A 20858-nucleotide genomic window follows, 5' to 3' on the forward strand; every position below is an offset into this window, starting at 1 on the left:
TATAAAGCCCTTCAAGCTTTATTGGATTCGAACACGCACCGACCAAAATAAATATGAATAATGAACATACATCTGCCCATGCAATCGTTTAAAGATATCCTATTCATCGGTAAAAGGCGATTAGAATAGCAAATTTTAAAATCGTTTAAAAAGTAATCTGATTGAACAAAATAATAACGGATACAACTTTTTAAATTTACTATACTTAAAATAAGTAGATACGTAAAACATCAGACCTATATGAATCATTTTTGCTGTAAAATTGAATTTTTTTTTGTATAGCTTTGTAAGGAAATTTCCCTTGTGTTGACCTCGTGACGTCACCGAAGCCTCGTTATCGCATAATTTCACATTTTCTCTTGATTAGATTTCTAAAAGAAGGTAAAAATAGGCACTTTGAAGAGGCGTAACTCCATTATTTTTGCATCGATTTCGATGCAGTTTTTGCGATAAATGCTGGTAAATAAATTCTGACATAACTTCGACATTGGCTAGGCTGCAGGTACCCTTTTAAAAATCAGCATGATTAATAGCATTGACTAAACAATTTTTGGGAATTTTACGCAGAAACCCGTCGAAACAAATCTGTTTATCCTGCATAATATTTTTGGTGAAAATGCATTGCTACATATAGCAGTTCTTAAATATTTTGTTTCTATCTATGTAGAAAATCTAGCAAAGCCGATAAAGTAAGGTTTCTTTTGGAATTGTTACATCTGTTACCAGGGTTACAGCAACAGCTATGACAATATGTTCCTCCACTTTTGTTCTTACGCCAGTTTACTTCATTTACCATTTCGCCGTTTCGTCATACGCCGATATCGGACAAATGAAGTCCTCCCCGTTTAATTTGTTCCCCAAAACATGAAATTTGTTATCACAAGTTGGATGAAAATATGTTATAACCGATTTAAAAAACCGAAATTACGAAATAAAACTTAGAAATACCGAATTCAAGAATTCGTTATTTCAAATTTAATTTGTTAAAACAGATTTTAGAATTTGAAATAATGAATTCAGCAAATTTGTTATAACAGATAAAATTCGTTGTAACGAATTCCTAAAACTTGTTATAACAAATTTAATTCGTTATAACGGATTCAACAATTCGTTATAACGATTTAAATTCGTTTTAACAAATTCAAGAATTCGTTATATCAAATTCAAAAAATATTTTTTGATAGGTCCTAAATGGGCTTCCGTATATATGAAATGCAATTGAACAAATTAGTGCATGTACCTAACAAAATTTTTATGTTAAATCGAGAGTCTTAAGATTCATTTTTCGTAAAATTGTTATGTTAGAAAATGTTCACGACTGTTAATTTATTGGAACTTTTTTGAAATGATTTCATCAAGTCTTTTGAATCCTCTCTAAGATTCGTATATATAACAGCGAAAAGTCATACAATATAATCACAAAGGTAACAGATATCTGTGTTTGTCGTAGATAAATATTCCTGATACTCCCATAGTCAAAATTTACATTTTCAGTAATACTGTTTTCCTGTGTTAAAGTAATTTATTTTTTGGGTATCCATTACATCGTGTTACAGTTATGCTGTTCAAAAAGGAAATGACTGCTGCATTTAAGAGAAAACAATTTTAACCTAGAATAAGTCGCTGTTCATATCTTGACACATTTACCTTAATGGATAATGACCCACAAAACCATAATACATGTATCTATGAACGAATTCTAACTCATTTTCCACATAAATTCATTATTCAGTTGTCAAATTAAACTCGACTTTTCATGTTACAAACTTATGACAAATCCTTATCAAATGCACTAACTGTGACATATGTTAAAGTATAAGTTCAAGATAGATAAGGTCCTTGTCAAATCCCAAAATTTTACCGTGACAATGGCGTCGGTAATGTTCATTTTAGCAGGTACGAGCATGTTCTTCATTCTAAATTTCCATATCCTCGTTTCTGCCGAAAAAAAGATACAGACGACAGCGGCCATTGGGAATTAGCGTTGCAGAAAATTGACGAGCTGCAGAAAATCGTGCGAGAACAGGAGAAGCGAATCTCCATGTTAGAAAAACGACCATCCGAGTTCGAAATCAAGACTTTGACCAAATTACAAAATACCGCGAAGAAACAGAGTACTCGAATTGTTCAGTTGGAGGCAAGGGTCCAAGAGTTAGAGAATGTTGCAAAGGCTGACGAAAATATCCCAGTTGAAATCAAAGGAAATGAACCGCTATCTGAGTCTAATGGAGCTTCTGTTACGCCAAATAAAACATTTAATAGAAGAGGTAATTTAAACTTACTGGATGTAATTGTTTCTAAACTGTAAAGTTCAAAACCTGTTGTAAATAAATCTATCATTTCAATAAATATTTTCATGTAATAATATATCCATTTACACCAGTATGCCATTCTATTTTAATTTTAAAATCGAAAATGATTTATGAAAATAAAAAAATAAAATTCAGATAAGATTTGCCTTGTAAAGAACAAATGTTGTACAGAAATGACCAAAAAAGAATTTTAAACAAACGAGCTAAGTTTAAGGTAAGGTTTGCGGCTTGCATTTTTTAGAGGTTGTACCAAAGTTACATACCATTTTGTTCACTATACTGAAGTCATTTTTCTCATGAAATTCAAATGAATTTTGCCCGTCCCGTTTTATAACTACCAAAGGTCAAAGTTCATGATTTCCAATTTTAATTTTGATGAAATGTAAACAATTTCGTGAAAATATGTACATTTTATATGTGACTATTATGGGGGTTATTTATGCTTAAAATGTTCAAAAATAATATCACTATTAATATCATGATTCACTTTTATTAATTTCTGATGAACCATCTAAAATAGAATAAAATGCAACAAAAGTCTTAATTTTGGACTACTATTATGTAAACGAAAACAACTTATTTGAAACCTTTTCAAGTCCACCGATTTCAGGAAAAACGTATCTTAGAATATGTGTAATCTGATGTTTCTAAAACACTATTCAAAACCATATGATGCGGATTTCGTTTTCGTGGAAATTGATCAAATGCTTGTGTCCTCTTATTTTTTCATTGAAACTAAAAAACCCGCGAAATAAAAAAACCTGAAATCAATTATAACGTCATATGAATTTTGACGTCATAACCGAAATAAAGGGTAGTTGGTGTTACGTCACAATGAAAATGTGTGAGTTATCTCCCTGTAACTGCAAACCTTACCTTAAATAACATTGCTAATTAAACCCGATGGAAATTAAAGTAATCCAGATAGAGAGATAGAATTAATATATAAGTATATCGCAATTTCAAATATAGAGTGCTTGGTTGTAATTATGGTTGATAAAAAACAATACATTAAATTCATTTAATATTTCTTCTTTTTTTTTAAAGGATAAATTGTTGATATTTTGGTCAATTTGGTTAAGGATCAGTTCGTTTAAATTTGAGATCGTTAAATTTAACAATATTCAGAAGATTAAAATACCCTCTGTTGTTTCAATTTGTTTTCTCAAAATGATTTCATTTCATTTTTTTTTATAAGACACGTTCGTCTTATATTTCATCCATGATTTTGTAAAAAAGGATGAAAAGTTTTTTCCATCAATTATTTCGATAGAAAAATAAAACCTCTTTTTGGCATTACTGGACTTAATGATTTCTTGGATAATTATACTCTGCATTTATATACTAGTAAACAACAATTTTTAAACTCATGAAATAATGTCTTACTCATAATCAAAGCAGAATTTTCATTTCTTGTAAATTTTTTTTGAATGAAATAACTCTGAGGATTCATCATTCTCCAGACCCCAAAATTACGTTTTAGCCGAGATACTTTAACGAACAATTTGATGAAATTTCACCTTGACAGCTGATTCTATCGATACCTTGTTCTTTAACTTGCAGAAGGATTGCTCAGTATCCAGCCAAAAACAGTGCCGGTTGACACGGTCGCGTTTTTCGCGTATTTATCAACCGATACCCCAGCGTCAGTTGCTCATCACATTCTTACTTTTGATACAGTTATTACAAACGTTGGAAATGCCTATCACTCTCACCAGGGTACGTTTTTTGCACCAAGGACCGGGATATACGTGTTTACCTGGACAATTAGACTGACTAATTACAGTAAACAAACAACGGAACTCCTGGTCAATAATAATGTTATTTACTGGATATATTTTAATTCAAACGATAGTGTAGATGGAAGCGTTACTGGTACTGCAGTTGTACAAGTCAATCAGGGCGACGATGTCCTGATAAGAACGGGTTCTCGTTTCCACACTGGTACCATCAAAAGCGATCATGATGGCAAGTCATCATTTGCGGGATGGATTTTAATGTAAATTAGCAAATATATATATATATATATATATATATATATATATATATATATATATATATATATATATATATATATATATATATATATATATATATATATATATGTTTTAGATAACAGGGTAAAACCAAAAAAATTCAAATTAAAAAACAAAACAAAACAAAAACAAACAAACAACGCGCTCTTTTCTTTTAAAATTGTAAAGTAAGGATTTGTTGAAGCACTTTTATGTGTTAATTTTTTTATCTCTTTACAAAATTGCGGTACGTCCGTGTAAATACATATACTAGTATTTAGATACGTTTACCATAATAATATAAGTGACGGCTCATAACATCTGCAATGTATTTGTGCGTATTCTTTATGTTCTTCCCTTTTATATTCATAGTTCATTTGTCAAGTTATATTTAACTCTTTGTATTACAAAATTATATTTTGACAAGTCCTTATCAATTGCACTAACTGTGACAAAGGTTAAAGTATAAGATTAAGAAATAGACTCTTCTTGTCATATCTCCATTTTAAAAAAAGGCAAAGGCATCGGTAATGTTGAATTCAAAATGTATGTGCATGTTCTTTATTCTTAATCTCTATATTTACGTTTTTGCCGAAAATATAAATGGCAATCCTGATTGGAAATTGGCGTTGCTGAAAATTGACGATCTGCAGAAAATGGTGCGTGTGCAAGAGGAGCGAATTTCTATGTTAGAAAATCAATCATTAGAGTCCGTAACTCAGACTGTGGCCGAATTACATAATACTGTGAAGAAACAAGGTACTAAGATCGCTCAGTTGGAGGCAAGGATCCAAGAGTTGGAGACTGTTGTAAAGATTGAAGATGTTATTCCAGCTGAATCCGCAGAAAATTATCATAGCCCGTTATCTGAAACAAATGGAACTTATGTTTCACCAAATAAGACATCTAATAGAAGAGGTGTTTCTAAGATCAAAATTCATTTGTTCATAAACTTTAAAGGGGATATTCTTTAAGGAATTTTAAATGTAAAATTTTACCCCAATTCTAGAATTTGTATGCATTATCCTTATATTAAGGTGGTATTAGACACCTCCACATTGTGACGTACTTTCTATAGAAATAATAAATAAAATGAAGTATAATTTTATGATTTTTTTCTTCTCACAATTCGTTACCTAACAGCGTAGCGCAATGGGTTAAAGCGGTAACTTTGAGTCTCTAAGTCATGAATTCGAATCTAGCTGGGACTTTTTATAATTTTTCAGCTTTAAACAAACATCTATATATATTTGTTGGTCAACTATTTTAAAATTTAAAAATTCTAAACCAATGAAAGTATTTTGATTCTAATGTATACTGTAATCCGCTAATTTCGACGGGTGTCCCATACCTTATATGACAAATACACAAAAAGAAAATCCGGTTAATTTTATACTGTTTTTCATGATTGGATAAGCGAACAAGAGTTTTTGTCATTCACACAATTCGTCTGGTAACTTAGATTTATTCAAATAAACTTTTTTGCACCCTCTTAGAACTCAGAAACATTATTTCATTATCTTATCTTAAGGACTACATTCGGTATTATGCACTTATCACCTCCAAATTAAAGTTCTAAGCAGAGATTTTAATAAGGTTAAAGTTAGTAGAAATATATTGAAAATCAGTATGCAAAAGGTTATCACCCAGATGGCGTCTTAATGTAAAGATGCCATCTGGAATATTATTTTTATTTGATAAATTAATGCTTTAAGAAATGTATGGGTGTTTTCCGACGGCTCTTTGACTGAGAAACATCAAGTGCATACTTGATTAAGTTCCAGTTTTTACAATGTGTATAATTATATGAACAAAAACATGTAAAAATGAAACTTGAGCAGAATTGTTATATCATGTACTTCCGAAGGCAAAATTTGTCAAAAATGACAGTATTTTCATTGTTTTCTAAATTACTGGAATATCTCAGTTTTGTGACGTTATAGATCACCAACAAATAAACCATGATGATTTATATTAAGATTATGGTTGCATACAATCTCTGTTCATTCTTTTATGAAGACTATGTAAAAATTAGTAAAGATGGGGTCATAAATTTGACCATATTAAATATAATTCTTAATTGGTCAGCTGATGTAATATTGTAATCCGGAATTGTCCGGGCCTCTATTATTTATACTTTTGAAACCGGATGTGATGTAAAGTAGTGTGAAAATTAAAACTGAGTGAACATGGCAGCATGTGTTTCTTATTGAGTATTAATCGGATGACATCTGACATATAACGGGCCCTAAACATAATATTTGGCGACGAGGATAACAAGATGGCGAACGCTATTCCCGTATTTCCACAATTTGATGCGGATTCAGACAAAACTACCACCGGAGAGAGGTGGGATCGCTGGATTGGGCGATTGGAAAACCTATTCATCGTTTTGAAACTCGTGATTGCTGATGATGCAGACGAAGGTGCAGCAAAGTTGATCGACGACAGGAAGAGAGCGTTGTTACTACATTATGTGGGAGAAGGAACATACGATATATATGAAGCGCACAAGGGAGATACCGAATTAACCTATAATGCAACAAAAAAGATACTGTCAGATTATTTTAAACCAAGAAAGAACACTCAAATGGAAGTTTATACGCTTCGTTGCTGTAAACAAAAAGACGGTCAATCGTTAGATGAATTTGTGACAAAACTGCGCAAGCTATCAAAGAATTGTACGTGAATTTAATGATGTCGATAAGGAAATTCTGTCACAGGTGATACAAAACTGCAAATCAAACCAGCTAAGACGGCGTGCACTCAGAGAAAGCGATAAAGGGCTACAAGATATTCTGGATCTTGGAAGAGCGATGGAGATTTCTGACACACAAGCCCAAGCTATGGAGAGAGAGTCGACCGCCAGTGTTAATAAAGTAAGACACAACAAGCCACCGCTTAGAAGGGACAATTTTAAACCACGAGGAGGACAGAGATTCCGAAAACTGTACCGTCCGAAACAAACTACAACTTGTTGGAATTGTGGGGGACCATTTCCGCATAGAAATAACCATTGTCCAGCAAAAGACAAGACAGGTTATGCTTGCAAGAATACTGGACATCTGGAGAAAATGTGTCGGAGCAAGGATGGACATAAACCTTCAACTATGCAGGTGAAAGCTATTGATTCAACGATCTTTTAACAAAACGACAGTGATTCGGACTACTGTTATGGTATTCGCACACAGAGTAAAGTAAACGCACTGAAAGGACCCTTCGTCAAAGCAAAACTTAATGACTGTGAAGTGAAACTCTTAGTGGATAATGGATCTTCAGTTAATATCCTAGATGAGACCACTCACAGAAGAATTGGGAAACCAAAACTACGGAAAGGAAAAATAACATTGACCCCTTATGGGGAAAAGGGCGAAATTAAAGTAATCGGTACCTGTGACTTTGCAATGGAAACCAGCAAGTCATACTCTATGGTACCATTTCATGTTGTCGAAGGTGAAGGCGGTTCGCTTCGAGGATACCCTACTGCAAATCAGCTGAAAATATTGACTGTTGTAAACAAAATTGACTCTGTCTGTGTCGATGGAAACGTAGAGGATAACTTTAAGGAACTGTTCCATGGAATAGGAAAGCTCAAGGGACGACAAATAAAGTTGCACATTGATGAATCTATTCATCTAGTGGCTCAGAAACCTCGTAGAACCCCATTTCATTTACGGAGCAAGGTGGCCAAAAAAATTCAATATCTGGTGGACACTGACATCATAGAGAAGGTACAAGGAGAACCAACACCATGGATTTCTCCTATTGTTACACCCCCTGAGAAGGATGGGGAGGAAATAAGACTTTGCGTAGACATGAGGGAGGCAAATAAGGCTGTGAAACGTGAACGACACACAATACCCATTATTGATGAGCTCATACTAGATTTAAACGGTGCTAAGGTGTTTAGCAAACTCGATCTGCGCAGTGGATATCACCAATTGGAGTTACACCCAGATTCCAGATATATCACAACCTTCAGTACGCACTTAGGGATTTACAGATATAAGCGTCTTAATTTCGGGATATCATCCGCTTCCGAAATCTTTCATGAAACTATCAGACAAGTGATACAGAACATACCTGAAGCTAGAAACATATCTGACGATGTTGTGATCTTTGGAGAAAATAGGGAGCAGCATGATGTAGCACTTAAAGAAGTCCTCCAAAGACTTTCAGATAGTGGACTTACTCTTAATGGTAAAAAGTGTGTGTTCAGAACAAACAAGATCTCGTTTTTCGGAGTTATTTTCTCACAGGATGGAATTTCACCTGACCCAGCAAAGGTCAAGGCTGTTCGTGAGTTTAGCCATCCGCAGAATGTGAAAGACCTGAGAAGTTTTCTCGGAATGACCAATTACTGCTCGAGATTCATTGAAGGAAATGCAGAGATTTGTCGCCCTCTACGAGAACTGACTCACAAAGACAACCCATGGAAGTGGACTCAAACATGCGAAAAAGCATTTGTGACATTGAAAGTCAAATTGTGTAGTGACACTGTAATCTCTTATTATGATCCAAGGAAACCTGTAACTGTCCGAGTTGACGCTAGGACAATGTGGTGTGTTATGCAAGTCGTGCGTTATCGCCTGTAGAATCGAGATACAGTCAAACTGAAAGGGATGCCTTAGCAGTGACTTGGGATTGCGATCATTTTGACCTATACCTGCGAGGACTGCAGCACTTCACAGTAATAACGGATCATAAGCCACTAGAGACGATTTGGAAGAAACCTTGTCCACCTCTCAGGATTGAAAGATGGGGATTGCGCCTTCAGCCATACAAGTTTATTATTCGATACTTACCAGGAAAAGAGAACATAGCAGATTAAATGTCAAGGCACCCCATTCCCATGGATATACAGGAAAAGAATCTATCGGAGGAATATGTGAATTTCGTTATCTTGGAGTCGTTACCAAATGCAACTATACTCTACTATATACTATACTCGTACAGGAATGTGGTACCAGATGAAAGACCTCTTCACTGAAAGCGGTGTAAATCTTGAAGAATTAACAGCAATCAGATCAGTTAGTGATGAGTTCACAGTTCACAGTGACAATGTTTTGTTACGCAACAACAGAATCGTACTACCACAGACGTTAAGGAGTATCTCATGAAGGACATCTGGGGATGGCAAAGACCAAAGCATACTTGCGATCAAAAGTATGGTTTCCAGGGATGGACTCAGTAGTAGAAAACTCTGTTAAGAACTGTGCGTCATGTCAGTTACTTGCCCCAGAACCGCGTGCGATGGAACCGTTAAAAATGTCAGAATTACCTGGAAGTGCTTGGGAAAATCTCAGTATGGATTTCTGTGGACCGTTACCAAGTGGAGAATATTTATTTGTTATTATTGATGAGTATACCCGTTACCCAGTCGTGGAAGTTGTAAGGTCGGTTGCCGCTAAAACAGTCATTCCTGTGTTGGACAAAGTGATTAGCGCGTATGATGTACCACGTGTGATAAAGACGGACAACGGAAGTCCATTTCAATCTTTTGAATTCAGAAAATACATGGAGCACATGGGAGTAACACATCGTAGAATTACTCCTAGATGGCCTCGTGCCAACGCTCAAGCAGAAAGTTTTAACAAACCATTGATGAAATCGGTACGTTCAGCTAACATTCATCAGCTCAATTGGAAACAGGAAATGTTCAAGTTTCTCAGACAATACCGATGTACGCCACATGTAACTACAGGCCAGACTCCACACAAGCTTTTGTTTGGGAGAGAACCAAAGACCATGTTACCAATGGTACCTGCGCGTACGATGGATCCTCACATAGATGAGAAGATTCGGGTCAATGACAGTGAAGCAAAGTACAAGATGAAGTGCTATGCGGACGCCCGAAATTGTGCAGATTACCGTGACATTAAAGTTGGAGATTCAGTTGTAATGACTCGTGATGAATATAAAGGAAAATTACAGCCAAAGTATGAAAGACCAGGAATAGTGACGGCTAAGAAGGGACCGATGATAACAGTAAATAATGATGTTACACGGAATGTCTCTCGTTTCAAGAAAATCAGTCCAGAAGTTAGGAGGGAACTTTCTAAGAGATCGGATATGGATGAAGACAACGAGATAGTCATACCAAACCCGCCAAAGGAATCAATTCATTCTGGTACTCCAGATGCAAAACCATCTACTCTACCAGCACCGTCTAGTCCGCTACAGATTCCGATACCAATCTCAGGCCCAGGTCAGCGAATGAAGAAACTTCCCGGAAGATTCAGTGACTTTGTAATGAAGTGAAATCTTGTGAATGTGTGTGATTTGTGTTAAGCACTGTATTATGTTAGGTTGGCTAGCAGTGAAAAGGGGTACAATAATCCCCGAGCTAGTCAAGAGGCAAGAAAGTCTCATTTTCTTTTTTTGTGATGTTTTGTTTCTAGTCATATTCATATATTGTTAAACCATGTTTCATCTCTTACAATTTATCATATTCAGACAATGCTATGAACATTGAAGAGTACTATTAATGAACATCGAACAGTACTATTGCAGTTGTGATGTTAATTTCAAGCATATCTAAATCATGTAAATTAACTATCTAAAAAGAAGAGTGGTGTAATATCGTAATCCGGAATTGTCCGGGCCTCTATTATTTATACTTTTGAAACCGGATGTGATGTAAAGTAGTGTGAAAATTAAAACTGAGTGAACATGGCAGCATGTGTTTCTTATTGAGTATTAATCGGATGACATCTGACATATAACGGGCCCTAAACATAATAGCTGAGTACACCTTTCAACCTCTTAAAATCTAACAGGGTGGTCAAGTAAAGTAAAAAAGAATTACATTTTTTTTGTTTTAATTTTGATTACATATATATACCTGAATAGAGACTACCCGTAGAGATATTGTACTCTCCATACTCTGAATAAAACTGTCAATCTTTTTTCGATTGTTGTTTAATATGATATAAAAAAAATTCTGGCTGTTAACTTTTAAGAAATAATAACATCTTATCATATCGATATTGAGTAAGTTCTTCTCCCATTTTCTTTTTTCAGGGAAGCAGTTGCAAAGTCTCCAGCCAACAAGGATGCCAGTTGACATGGTCGCATTTTACGCATATTTATCATCTGATACCCCTGCTTCAGTTGCTCATCACATTATTACGTTTGACACGGTTATTACAAACGTAGGAAACGCCTATCACCCTCACTCTGGCACATTCATTGCACCAAGGTCGGGGCTCTATGTTTTTACCTGGACGATTAGATCGTTCGGCAACTCATATTTCACTATTGAATTATTTGTAAATAACAATGTTGTTAATTGGATATATTTCGACACCGGCCATACTATAGATGGTAGTGTAAGCGGCACCGCTGTCGTCCATGTTAATCAGGGCGATGATGTTTTGATACGAACGGGCCCCGATTTTCACAATGGAAACATCATAAGCGACAAGAATGGAAAATCTTCCTTTGCGGGTTGGATTGTAATGTAAAACTATAAAGGTAGATTCATATTTCATTTTAAAAATTTGAATTGAATTTTTGATAATTGTTTTTGATAGACAAACACAAAATTAGATGTTAATACGACGCCACATTATATTCACAAGCGCAAATAGTCAGTTGTTTTTTGGTTAAAGGGGCGTAGTCACGATTTTGGTCAAAATTATTATTCCAATCTTACTGTTTACAATTCTTCAGGAAGGCATTTTCAACAGGCAACTAAAATTTGAATATCATTTGTTGAGTTATTCGTAAGTTACAGAGCTTATAATTTTTTGCTATGTAAACAAAGCTTTTGTTTACATTTTGAATGTTAAAGTGAAAATTCCAGTTTTTGACATAGAATGAATGTGTTAAGCGGTAGAAACTGTTTATTTATACTTAAAATGAATAGGACATAGACAAATCAGCTTGACAAAAAGATTACTACTGGAATCTTGAACCGATATCAACAAAACAGGACACGAGCCTTGTTCACATGACAAAGAATTGGGAGCTCTGTATCCTGATTATAACACTACGACTGACTCTCAAATCTCATTTTATCATTAGAAATGCATTCCTAAAGTATTTACCAAATTGTGATCATGTCCCTTTTATGTTCAGCATCAAACAAATTCATGAGAGAGAGAGAGAGAGAGAGAGAGAGAGAGAGAGAGAGAGAGAGAGAGAGAGAGAGCAGTTGTTGATGTTTTATAAAACAAACACTAGCTTTGATTCAAAATTTATAATAGCGAATAAGGATGTTTACTGGTGGTGGAATAAAAGTATTATGAAACATTATTCCGGTAAGTTCTTGTATATAAACACAACTAGAGCGCTCTGTTTTCATCGCGTCGTCAAGATGAACAGGATGATAGTTAGTGTAATTTACGGTTTTATAAACTTCACATAGTAAATTGAAAGTTGGAAGGGGGCTAAACTTATCAAAAATCTTGACAAAAAAAGGTCTTGTGGTTACGGTTATGTATAACTTTGCAAAAAAAGTGGGAAGGGGGGGGGCCTAACCCTCCCCACCTCACAATAGCCCCCCGGTTCCGATGCCTGTGCTAAACAGTTATGTGTTTTTCTTCATATTTGTAATTTAAATCTTTGACAAAAAATCCATTTTATATCAATTTTTGTAGTAGATAATGTTATGTTGAAAGTACTAGCAAATCTTTGAAAATTGGTCACTGAAGAGCGAAGGGTTGTGTCCCAAATGTTCGGACCGGAAGTATTTGATCGATAAAGCATCACCCGTTTGATATAGCAAAGGTATACCACACGGGCAATATACACCACAGGTATGAGATAAAATCACAAAGGTAACATATATCTGTGTTTGACGGAGATAAATATTCCTGATACTCCCATTGTCGAAATTTTTTTTTTATTTCCAGTAATACCGTTTTCTTGTTTTAAAATAATTTAATTTTTTAGTATCCATTCTATGCTGTTCAAAAAGGAAATGCCTGCTGCATTTAAGAGACACCAATTTCAACATAGAACGATTCACTTTTAATATCTTGACACTTCTACCTGAATGGATAATGACCAACAAAACCATAATACATGTAAATATGAATGTATTCTTAATGATTTTCCACATATATTCATTATTCAGTTGTTAAATTACTAGTATTCTTGACTTTTCGTGTAACAAACCTATGACTAATCCTTATCAAATGCACTGAATGTGACAAAGGTTAAAAAGTAAAGAAAGATAAGGTTCTTGTCATATCCGAAATGTTTACCATCGCAATGGCATCGGTAATGTCCATTTTAACATGTACGAGCATGTTCTTCATTCAAAATTTACATATCCTCGCTTCTGCCGAAAATATAGATAAAGGCGGCAAAGTTGATTGGGAATTGGTGTTGCAGAAAATTGATGAGCTGCAGAAAACTGTGCATGCACAGGACGAGCGCATTTCTATGTTGGAAAAACGACCACCAGAGTCCGAAATACAGACTTTGACCGACTTACAAAATTCCGTGAAGAAACAGGGTACTCGGATCGCTCAGTTGGAGGCAAGGATCAAAGAGTTAGAGACTGCTTTAAAGGCCGACGATAATAGCCCAGTTGAAATTTTAAGAAATGGACAGTTATCTGAGACAAATGGAACTTCTGTTATGTCAAAAACAACACATGGTAGAAGAGGTACTTTTAAATTTTGATTTTTTTCGTATATAAAACTCGTTGTTATCAATAACCTGTTGTATTTTTTTGGTCAAACCGTTTTTAAATACGGCAAGATATTCATGAGCGCAAATAGTATTTTGTTAGGCCCTTAAACAACTCCATTCCATTGAGTTATACATATCATTGAGGTTTAGTCCGAAAGGATAACTGGATAATTGAAGTCATAGGAAGCGTATAATTTATATTACATATTATATCGCATTTCAACACATAGTCCAAGTGTTCTTGCATTAGTGAAATTTTGAAACACTATCATATGATAATAGCGATGTTTATTATGCTAGCTGTTCTTTAACTTGCAGGACGATTGCTCAGTATCCAGCCAACAACGGTGCCGGTTGACATGGTCGCTTTTTACGCATATTTATCATCTGATACCCCTGCTTCAGTTGCTCATCACATTATAACGTTTGACACGGTTATTACAAACGTAGGAAACGCCTATCACCCTCACTCTGGCACATTCATTGCACTAAGGTCGGGGCTCTATGTTTTTACATGGACGATTAGATTGTGGGGCAACTCATATTTCACCACTGAATTACTTGTAAATAACAATGTTGTTAACTGGATATATTTCGACCCCGCCCATACTATAGATGGTAGTGTAAGCGGCACCGCTGTCGTCCATGTTAATCAGGGCGATGATGTTTTGATACGAACGGGCCCCGATTTTCACAATGGAAACATCATAAGCGACAAGAATGGAAAATCTTCCTTTGCAGGTTGGATTGTAATGTAAAACTATAAAGGTCGATTCATATTTCATTAAAAAATTTAAATTGAATTTTTGATAATTTTTGTTGATAGACAAACACAAAATTAGATGTTAATATATTCACAAGCGCAACTAGTCAATTAAGTGTGTTTTTTGGATATAGGGGCATAGTCACGATTTTGGTCAAAAATTAATATTCCAATTTTCTGTTTACAATTCTTCAGGTTTGAGGCATTTTCAACAGGCAACTAAAATTTTAATAACATTTGTTGAATTATTCGCAAGTTACAGAGCTGATAATTCTTTGCTATGTAAACAAAGCTTTTGTTTACATTTTGAATGTTAAAGTGAAAATTCCAGTTTTTGACCAAAAATGAATGTTTTAAGCGGTAGAAACTGTTTATTTATACTTAAAATGAATAGGACATAGACAAATCAGCTTGACAAAAAGATTACAACTGGAATATTGAACCGATATCAACAAAAACAGAACACGAGCCTTGTTCACATGACAAAGAATTGGGAGCTCTGTATCTTGCCTATAACTCTACGACTGACTCTCAAATCTCATTTTATCATTAGAAATGCATTCCTAAAGTATTTACCATAATTGTGATAATGTTCCTTTTATGTTCAGCATCAAACAAATTCATTGGAGAGAGAGAGAGAGAGAGAGAGAGAGAGAGAGAGAGAGAGAGAGAGAGAGAGAGCAGTTGTTGATTTTTTATAAAACAAACACTAGCTTTATGATTCGAAAATTTATAATAGCGAATAAGGATGCTTACTGGTGGTGGAATAAAAGTATTTTGAAACATTATTCCGGTAAGTTCTTGTATATAAACACAACTAGAGCGCTCTGTTTTCATCGCGTCGTCAAGATGATCAGGATGATAGTTAGTGTAATTTACGGTTTTATAAACTTCACATAGTAAATTGAAAGTTGGAAGGGGGCTCTACTTATCAAAAATCTTGACAAAAAAGGTCTTGTGGTTACGGTTATGTATAACTTTGCAAAAAAAGTGGGAAGGGGGGGGGGCTAACCCTCCCCACCTCACAATAGCCCCCCGGTTCCGACGCCTGTGCTAAGCAGTTATGTGTTTTCCTTCATATTTGTAATTTAAATCTTTGACAAAATCCATTTTATATCAATTTTTGTAGTAGATAATGTTATGTTGAAAGTACTAGCAAATCTTTGAAAATAGGTCACTGAAGCGTTAAAGCGAGGGGTTGTGTCCCAAATGTTCGGACCGGAAGTATTTGATCGATAAAGCATCACCCGTTTGATATAGCAAAGGTATACCACACGGGCAATATACTATGGTGGCATAGATCTGCCACCACTTGTCAGATAGTTATGTCGACTTGTCAGATGATTATGTCGACTTGTCAGATATTTATGTCAACTTGTCAGATCTTTATGTTGACTTGTCAGAAAATAACCATGTTGACTAGAAACTCAATATTTTGTTGTGAAAGCGTGGTAGGGCCACTGACTGCCATTAACTTGTCATCATTATATCTGACAAGTCGACATAAGAATCTGACAAGTTAACATAATTATCTGACAGAAAAAATAATATGTATGGTGGCATAGATCTGCCACCACTTGTCAGATAATTATGTTAACTTCTCATATGATAATGTCGACTTGTCAGATATTTATGTCAACTTGTCAGATCTTTATGTTGACTTGTCAGAAAATAACCATGTTGACTAGGAAACTCAATATGTTGTTGTCAAAGAGTGTTAGTGCCACTAACTGCCATTTAATTGTCATCATTATATCATATAAGTCGACATAAATATCTGACAAGTTTACATAATCATCTGACAAGTCGACATAAAGATCTGACAAGTTAACATACTTATCTGTCAAGTCGACATAAAGATCTGACAAGTTAACATAATTATCTGACAGAAAAAATAATATGGCCACTAGTTTAAAGAAAATTATCATTCATATTGTATGGTGGCATAGATCTGCCACCACTTGTCAGATAATTATGTTAACTTCTCATATGATAATGTCGACTTGTCAGATATTTATGTCAACTTGTCAGATCTTTATGTTGACTTGTCAGAAAATAACCATGTTGACTAGAAACTCAATATTTTGTTGTCAAAGCGTGTTAGTGCCACTAACTGTCATTTACTTGTCATCATAATATCATATAAGTCGACATAAATATCTGACAAGTTTACATAATCATCTGTCAAGTCGACATCAAGATCTGACAAGTTAACATAATTATCTGACAGAAAAAATAATATGGCCACTAGTTTAAAGAAAATTATCATTCATATTGTAAGTCGACTTGTCAGATAATGATGTTGACTTGTCAGATGTTATGTCGTCTTGTTAAATAATTATGTCGACTTGTCAAATAATTATATCGACTTAAAAGATGATTATGTCGACTTGTCAGATCCTTATGTCGACTTGTCAGAAAATATTATTTCAAATGGATGGCACAAATTGGGCGTGAAAAGGTTAAAGTGTTGAATTCTTAAACACGTGTATAAGTGACAAGTCGACTTAAAGAACTGACAAGTAAACATAATTATCTGATAAGTCGACATCAAGATCTGACAAATCGGCATAATTATCTGACAAGTGGTGGCAGATCTATGCCACCATAGTATGTCGACTTGTCAGATAATGATGTTGTTTTGTCAGATGTTTTGTCGTCTTGTCAAATAATTATGTCGACTTGTCAGATCCTTATGGTGACTTGTCAGAAAATATTACTTAAAATAGATGACACAAATTGGGCATGGAAAGGTTAAAGTGTTGAATTCATAAACACGTTAATAAGTGACAAGTCGACTTAAAGAACTGGCAAGTGAACATAATTATCTGAGAAGTCGACATCAAGATCTGACAAGTCGACATAATTATCTGACAAGTGGTGGCAGATCTATGCCACCATAGATATGGCCACTAGTTTAAAGAAATTTATCATTCATATTATAAGCCAGATAATGATGTTGACTTGTCAGATGTTATGTTGTCTTGTCAAAAAATTATGTCGACTTGTCAAATAATTGTGTCGACTTGTCAGATTATTATGTCGACTTGTCAAATATTTATGTCGACTTAAAAGATGCTAATGTCAACTTGTCAGATCCTTATGTCGACTTGTCAGAAAATATTATTTCAACTTGATGGCACAAATTGGGCGTGGGAAGGTTATAGTGTTAAATTTTTAAACACGTGGATAAGTAACAAGTCGACTTAAAGAACTGACAAGTCCACATAATTATCTGAGAAGTTGACATCAAGATCTGACAAGTCGACATAATCATCTGACAAGTGGTGGCAGATCTATGCCACCATAAATATGGTTATTTTCTGACATGTTAACATAAAAGATCTGAGAAGTTGACATTAATATCTGACAAGTCGATATAATTATCTGACAAGTCGACATAATCATCTGACAAGTCGACATAATTATCTGATAAGTGGTGGCAGATCTATGCCACCATAATATACACCACAGGTATGAGATAAAATCACAAAGGTAACATATATCTGTGTTTGACGGAGATAAATATTCCTGATACTCCCATTGTCGAATAAGAATTTTTATTTCCAGTAATACCGTTTTCTTGTTTTAAAATAATTTAATTATTTTTTGGTATCAATTCTATGCTGTTCAAAAAGGAAATGCCTGCTGCATTTAAGAGACACCAATTTCAACATAGAACGATTCACTTTTAATATCTTGACACTTCTACCTGAATGGATAATGACCAACAAAACCATAATACATGTAAATATGAATGTATTCTTAATGATTTTCCACATATATTCATAATTCAGTTGTCAAATTACTAGTATTCTCGACTTTTCGTGTAACAAACCTATGACTAATCCTTATCAAATGCACTGAATGTGACAAAGGTTAAAAAGTTAATGAAAAATAAGGTTTTTGTCATATCCGAAATGTTTACCATCGCAATGGCATCGGTAATGTCCATTTTAACATGTACGAGCATGTTCTTCATTCTACATTTACATATCCTCGCTTCTGCCGAAAATATAGATAAAGGCGGCAAAGTTGATTGGGAATTGGCGGTGCAAAAATTGATGAGCTGCAGAAAACTGTGCATGCACAGGACGAGCGCATCTTTATGTTAGAAAAACGACCACCAGAGTCCGAAATACAGACTTTGACCGACTTACAAAATACCGTGAAGAAACAGGGTACTCTGATTGCTCAGTTGGAGGCAAGGATCAAAGAGTTAGAGACTGCTTTAAAGGCCGACGATAATAGCCCAGTTGAAATCTTAAGAAATGGACACTTATCTGAGACAAATGGAACTTCTGTTATGTCAAAAACAACATATAGTAGAAGAGGTACTTTTAAATTTTGATTTTTTTTTTCGTATATAAAACTCGTTGTCATTAATAATCTGTGGTGGGTTTTTTTGTTGTTCAAACTGTTTTAAATACGGCTAGAGATTCATGAGCGCGAATAGTATTTTGCTATGCCCCCAACATCAATTCCATTCCAGCGAGCAATACATGTATATTTATGATATTGCTTGTTATTATTGGGGTTTAGTCCGGACGGATAACTGGATAATTGTAGATCTAGGAAGCGTTTAATTTCTACTACATATCATATCTCATTTCAACACATAGTCCAAGTGTTCTTGCATTAATGATAATTGGAAACACTAACATATGATAAAAGCGATGTTTATTATGCTAGCTGTTCTTTAACTTGCAGGACGATTGCTCAGTATCCAGCCAACAACAGTGCCGGTTGACATGGTCGCTTTTTACGCGTATGTATCGACCAATATCGCTGCTTCTGTCGCTCACCGCATCATTGCCTTTGACAAGGTTGTAACAAACGTCGGAAACGCCTATCACCCCCCACTCTGGTACATTCATTGCACCAAAGTCTGGGTTATACGTGTTCACCTGGACAATTCGACTATATATGCACGATCACACGACTGAGCTATTGGTAATAAAAATGTTGTAAATTGGATATATTTCTCACCTGCAGGTAATATATATGGTAGTGTTAGTAGCACTGCTGTTGTACAGGTAAACCAGGGCGACGATGTCTTGATAAGAACGGGCTCTTCTCTCCACAGTGTTGAAATTGTAGGAGATGTGAATGGTGTATCATCATTTGCCGGTTGGATTTTGATGTAAATTATCAAATAAAGATGGAATTTACACATCACCGAAATTTTTCGTTAAAAACACAATGTCAGACGAATTTAAACGACTTAAGTAATGTGCTCATAAGTTTTTTTATATATGCTTGAAGACAGTGTAGTAATAGGTACACTGTAGATATACATGTAGATATAAGTTGTACGTTCTTTACAAAATAAAATTATGATATGGACCGAACAAATGGTCCTATTTGTTTGTAAAATCTGTAGATTTCAGACCATCAACAATTTAAATATTATAAAATTAGATTGAATACTCCATAAATTCGCAAAAACTCTCTGAAAAAAATCTCAATGGACATACATGTTTAGATAGGAAAATGCAGTGTCTTTGTGAATCACAAAATTAAGCTGTAAATAATTCAGTTAATCATCTTACAGATAAAATTGTAAATCTAATCACAAAGAGAGGGGAAAAATTGTCACTTGGGCTTTGAAACCGGGTCATCCAGGCGCAATTCCAAATCCCATAGCAACCGTTACGTCGCTGAAATCATTACTTTTAAATCATAATGCCGAAGATTTAGAAAAGGATTAATTATAAAAAAAAAATACATATTCTACATTCAAAAACACCAAAAATTAAAAAAAAAATTAAATAACAATAAGGTCTTCCGAGTTTAAAATCAATATATTTATCTAAACTTATAAATAAAACATATTTTGCTTTTTATTTTCTAATTGTTTTTCAAATTTCACCCTCAGCTGTCCCCAGCTTCCCTACGTATTGGTACTAGTTTTAACAAGCAAAGCATAAATTTTATAAATTAAATATACTTGATGCTTGATATTAATATGCATAACAATTAAACATCCCTTAAACTGAAAATAAATATATCATACAGAAATATCCTAATTTATTTCTTTAAGGAGTCACTGAAAAAATTTAATTTTCATTGAATAAAATAAGAGAAGCATATCCAACGGTTAACATGTACCAAAACGCATTA

General features: G+C 34.5%; 1 protein-coding gene and 2 pseudogenes across 1 annotated transcript; all 3 read left to right on the plus strand.

The window, feature by feature from the left end:
- The first annotated feature begins 1744 nt into the window (after positions 1-1744).
- On the plus strand, positions 1745-4327 carry LOC128186300 (uncharacterized; annotated as a pseudogene).
- Positions 4328-4526: 199 nt separating this feature from the next.
- LOC128186302 (cerebellin-1-like) lies at positions 4527-11793 on the plus strand. The gene is made up of 2 exons (XM_052856099.1): positions 4527-5247; positions 11356-11793. Exons 1-2 carry the CDS (start codon positions 4858-4860, stop codon positions 11791-11793), a joined length of 828 nt encoding a protein of 275 aa, XP_052712059.1. The 5' UTR covers positions 4527-4857.
- Positions 11794-13522: 1729 nt separating this feature from the next.
- Positions 13523-19893, plus strand: LOC128186303 (uncharacterized; annotated as a pseudogene).
- Positions 19894-20858: the final 965 nt, after the last annotated feature.

Source organism: Crassostrea angulata, chromosome 5, assembly GCF_025612915.1.
Source record: "Crassostrea angulata isolate pt1a10 chromosome 5, ASM2561291v2, whole genome shotgun sequence".
NCBI lineage: Eukaryota > Metazoa > Mollusca > Bivalvia > Ostreida > Ostreidae > Magallana > Magallana angulata.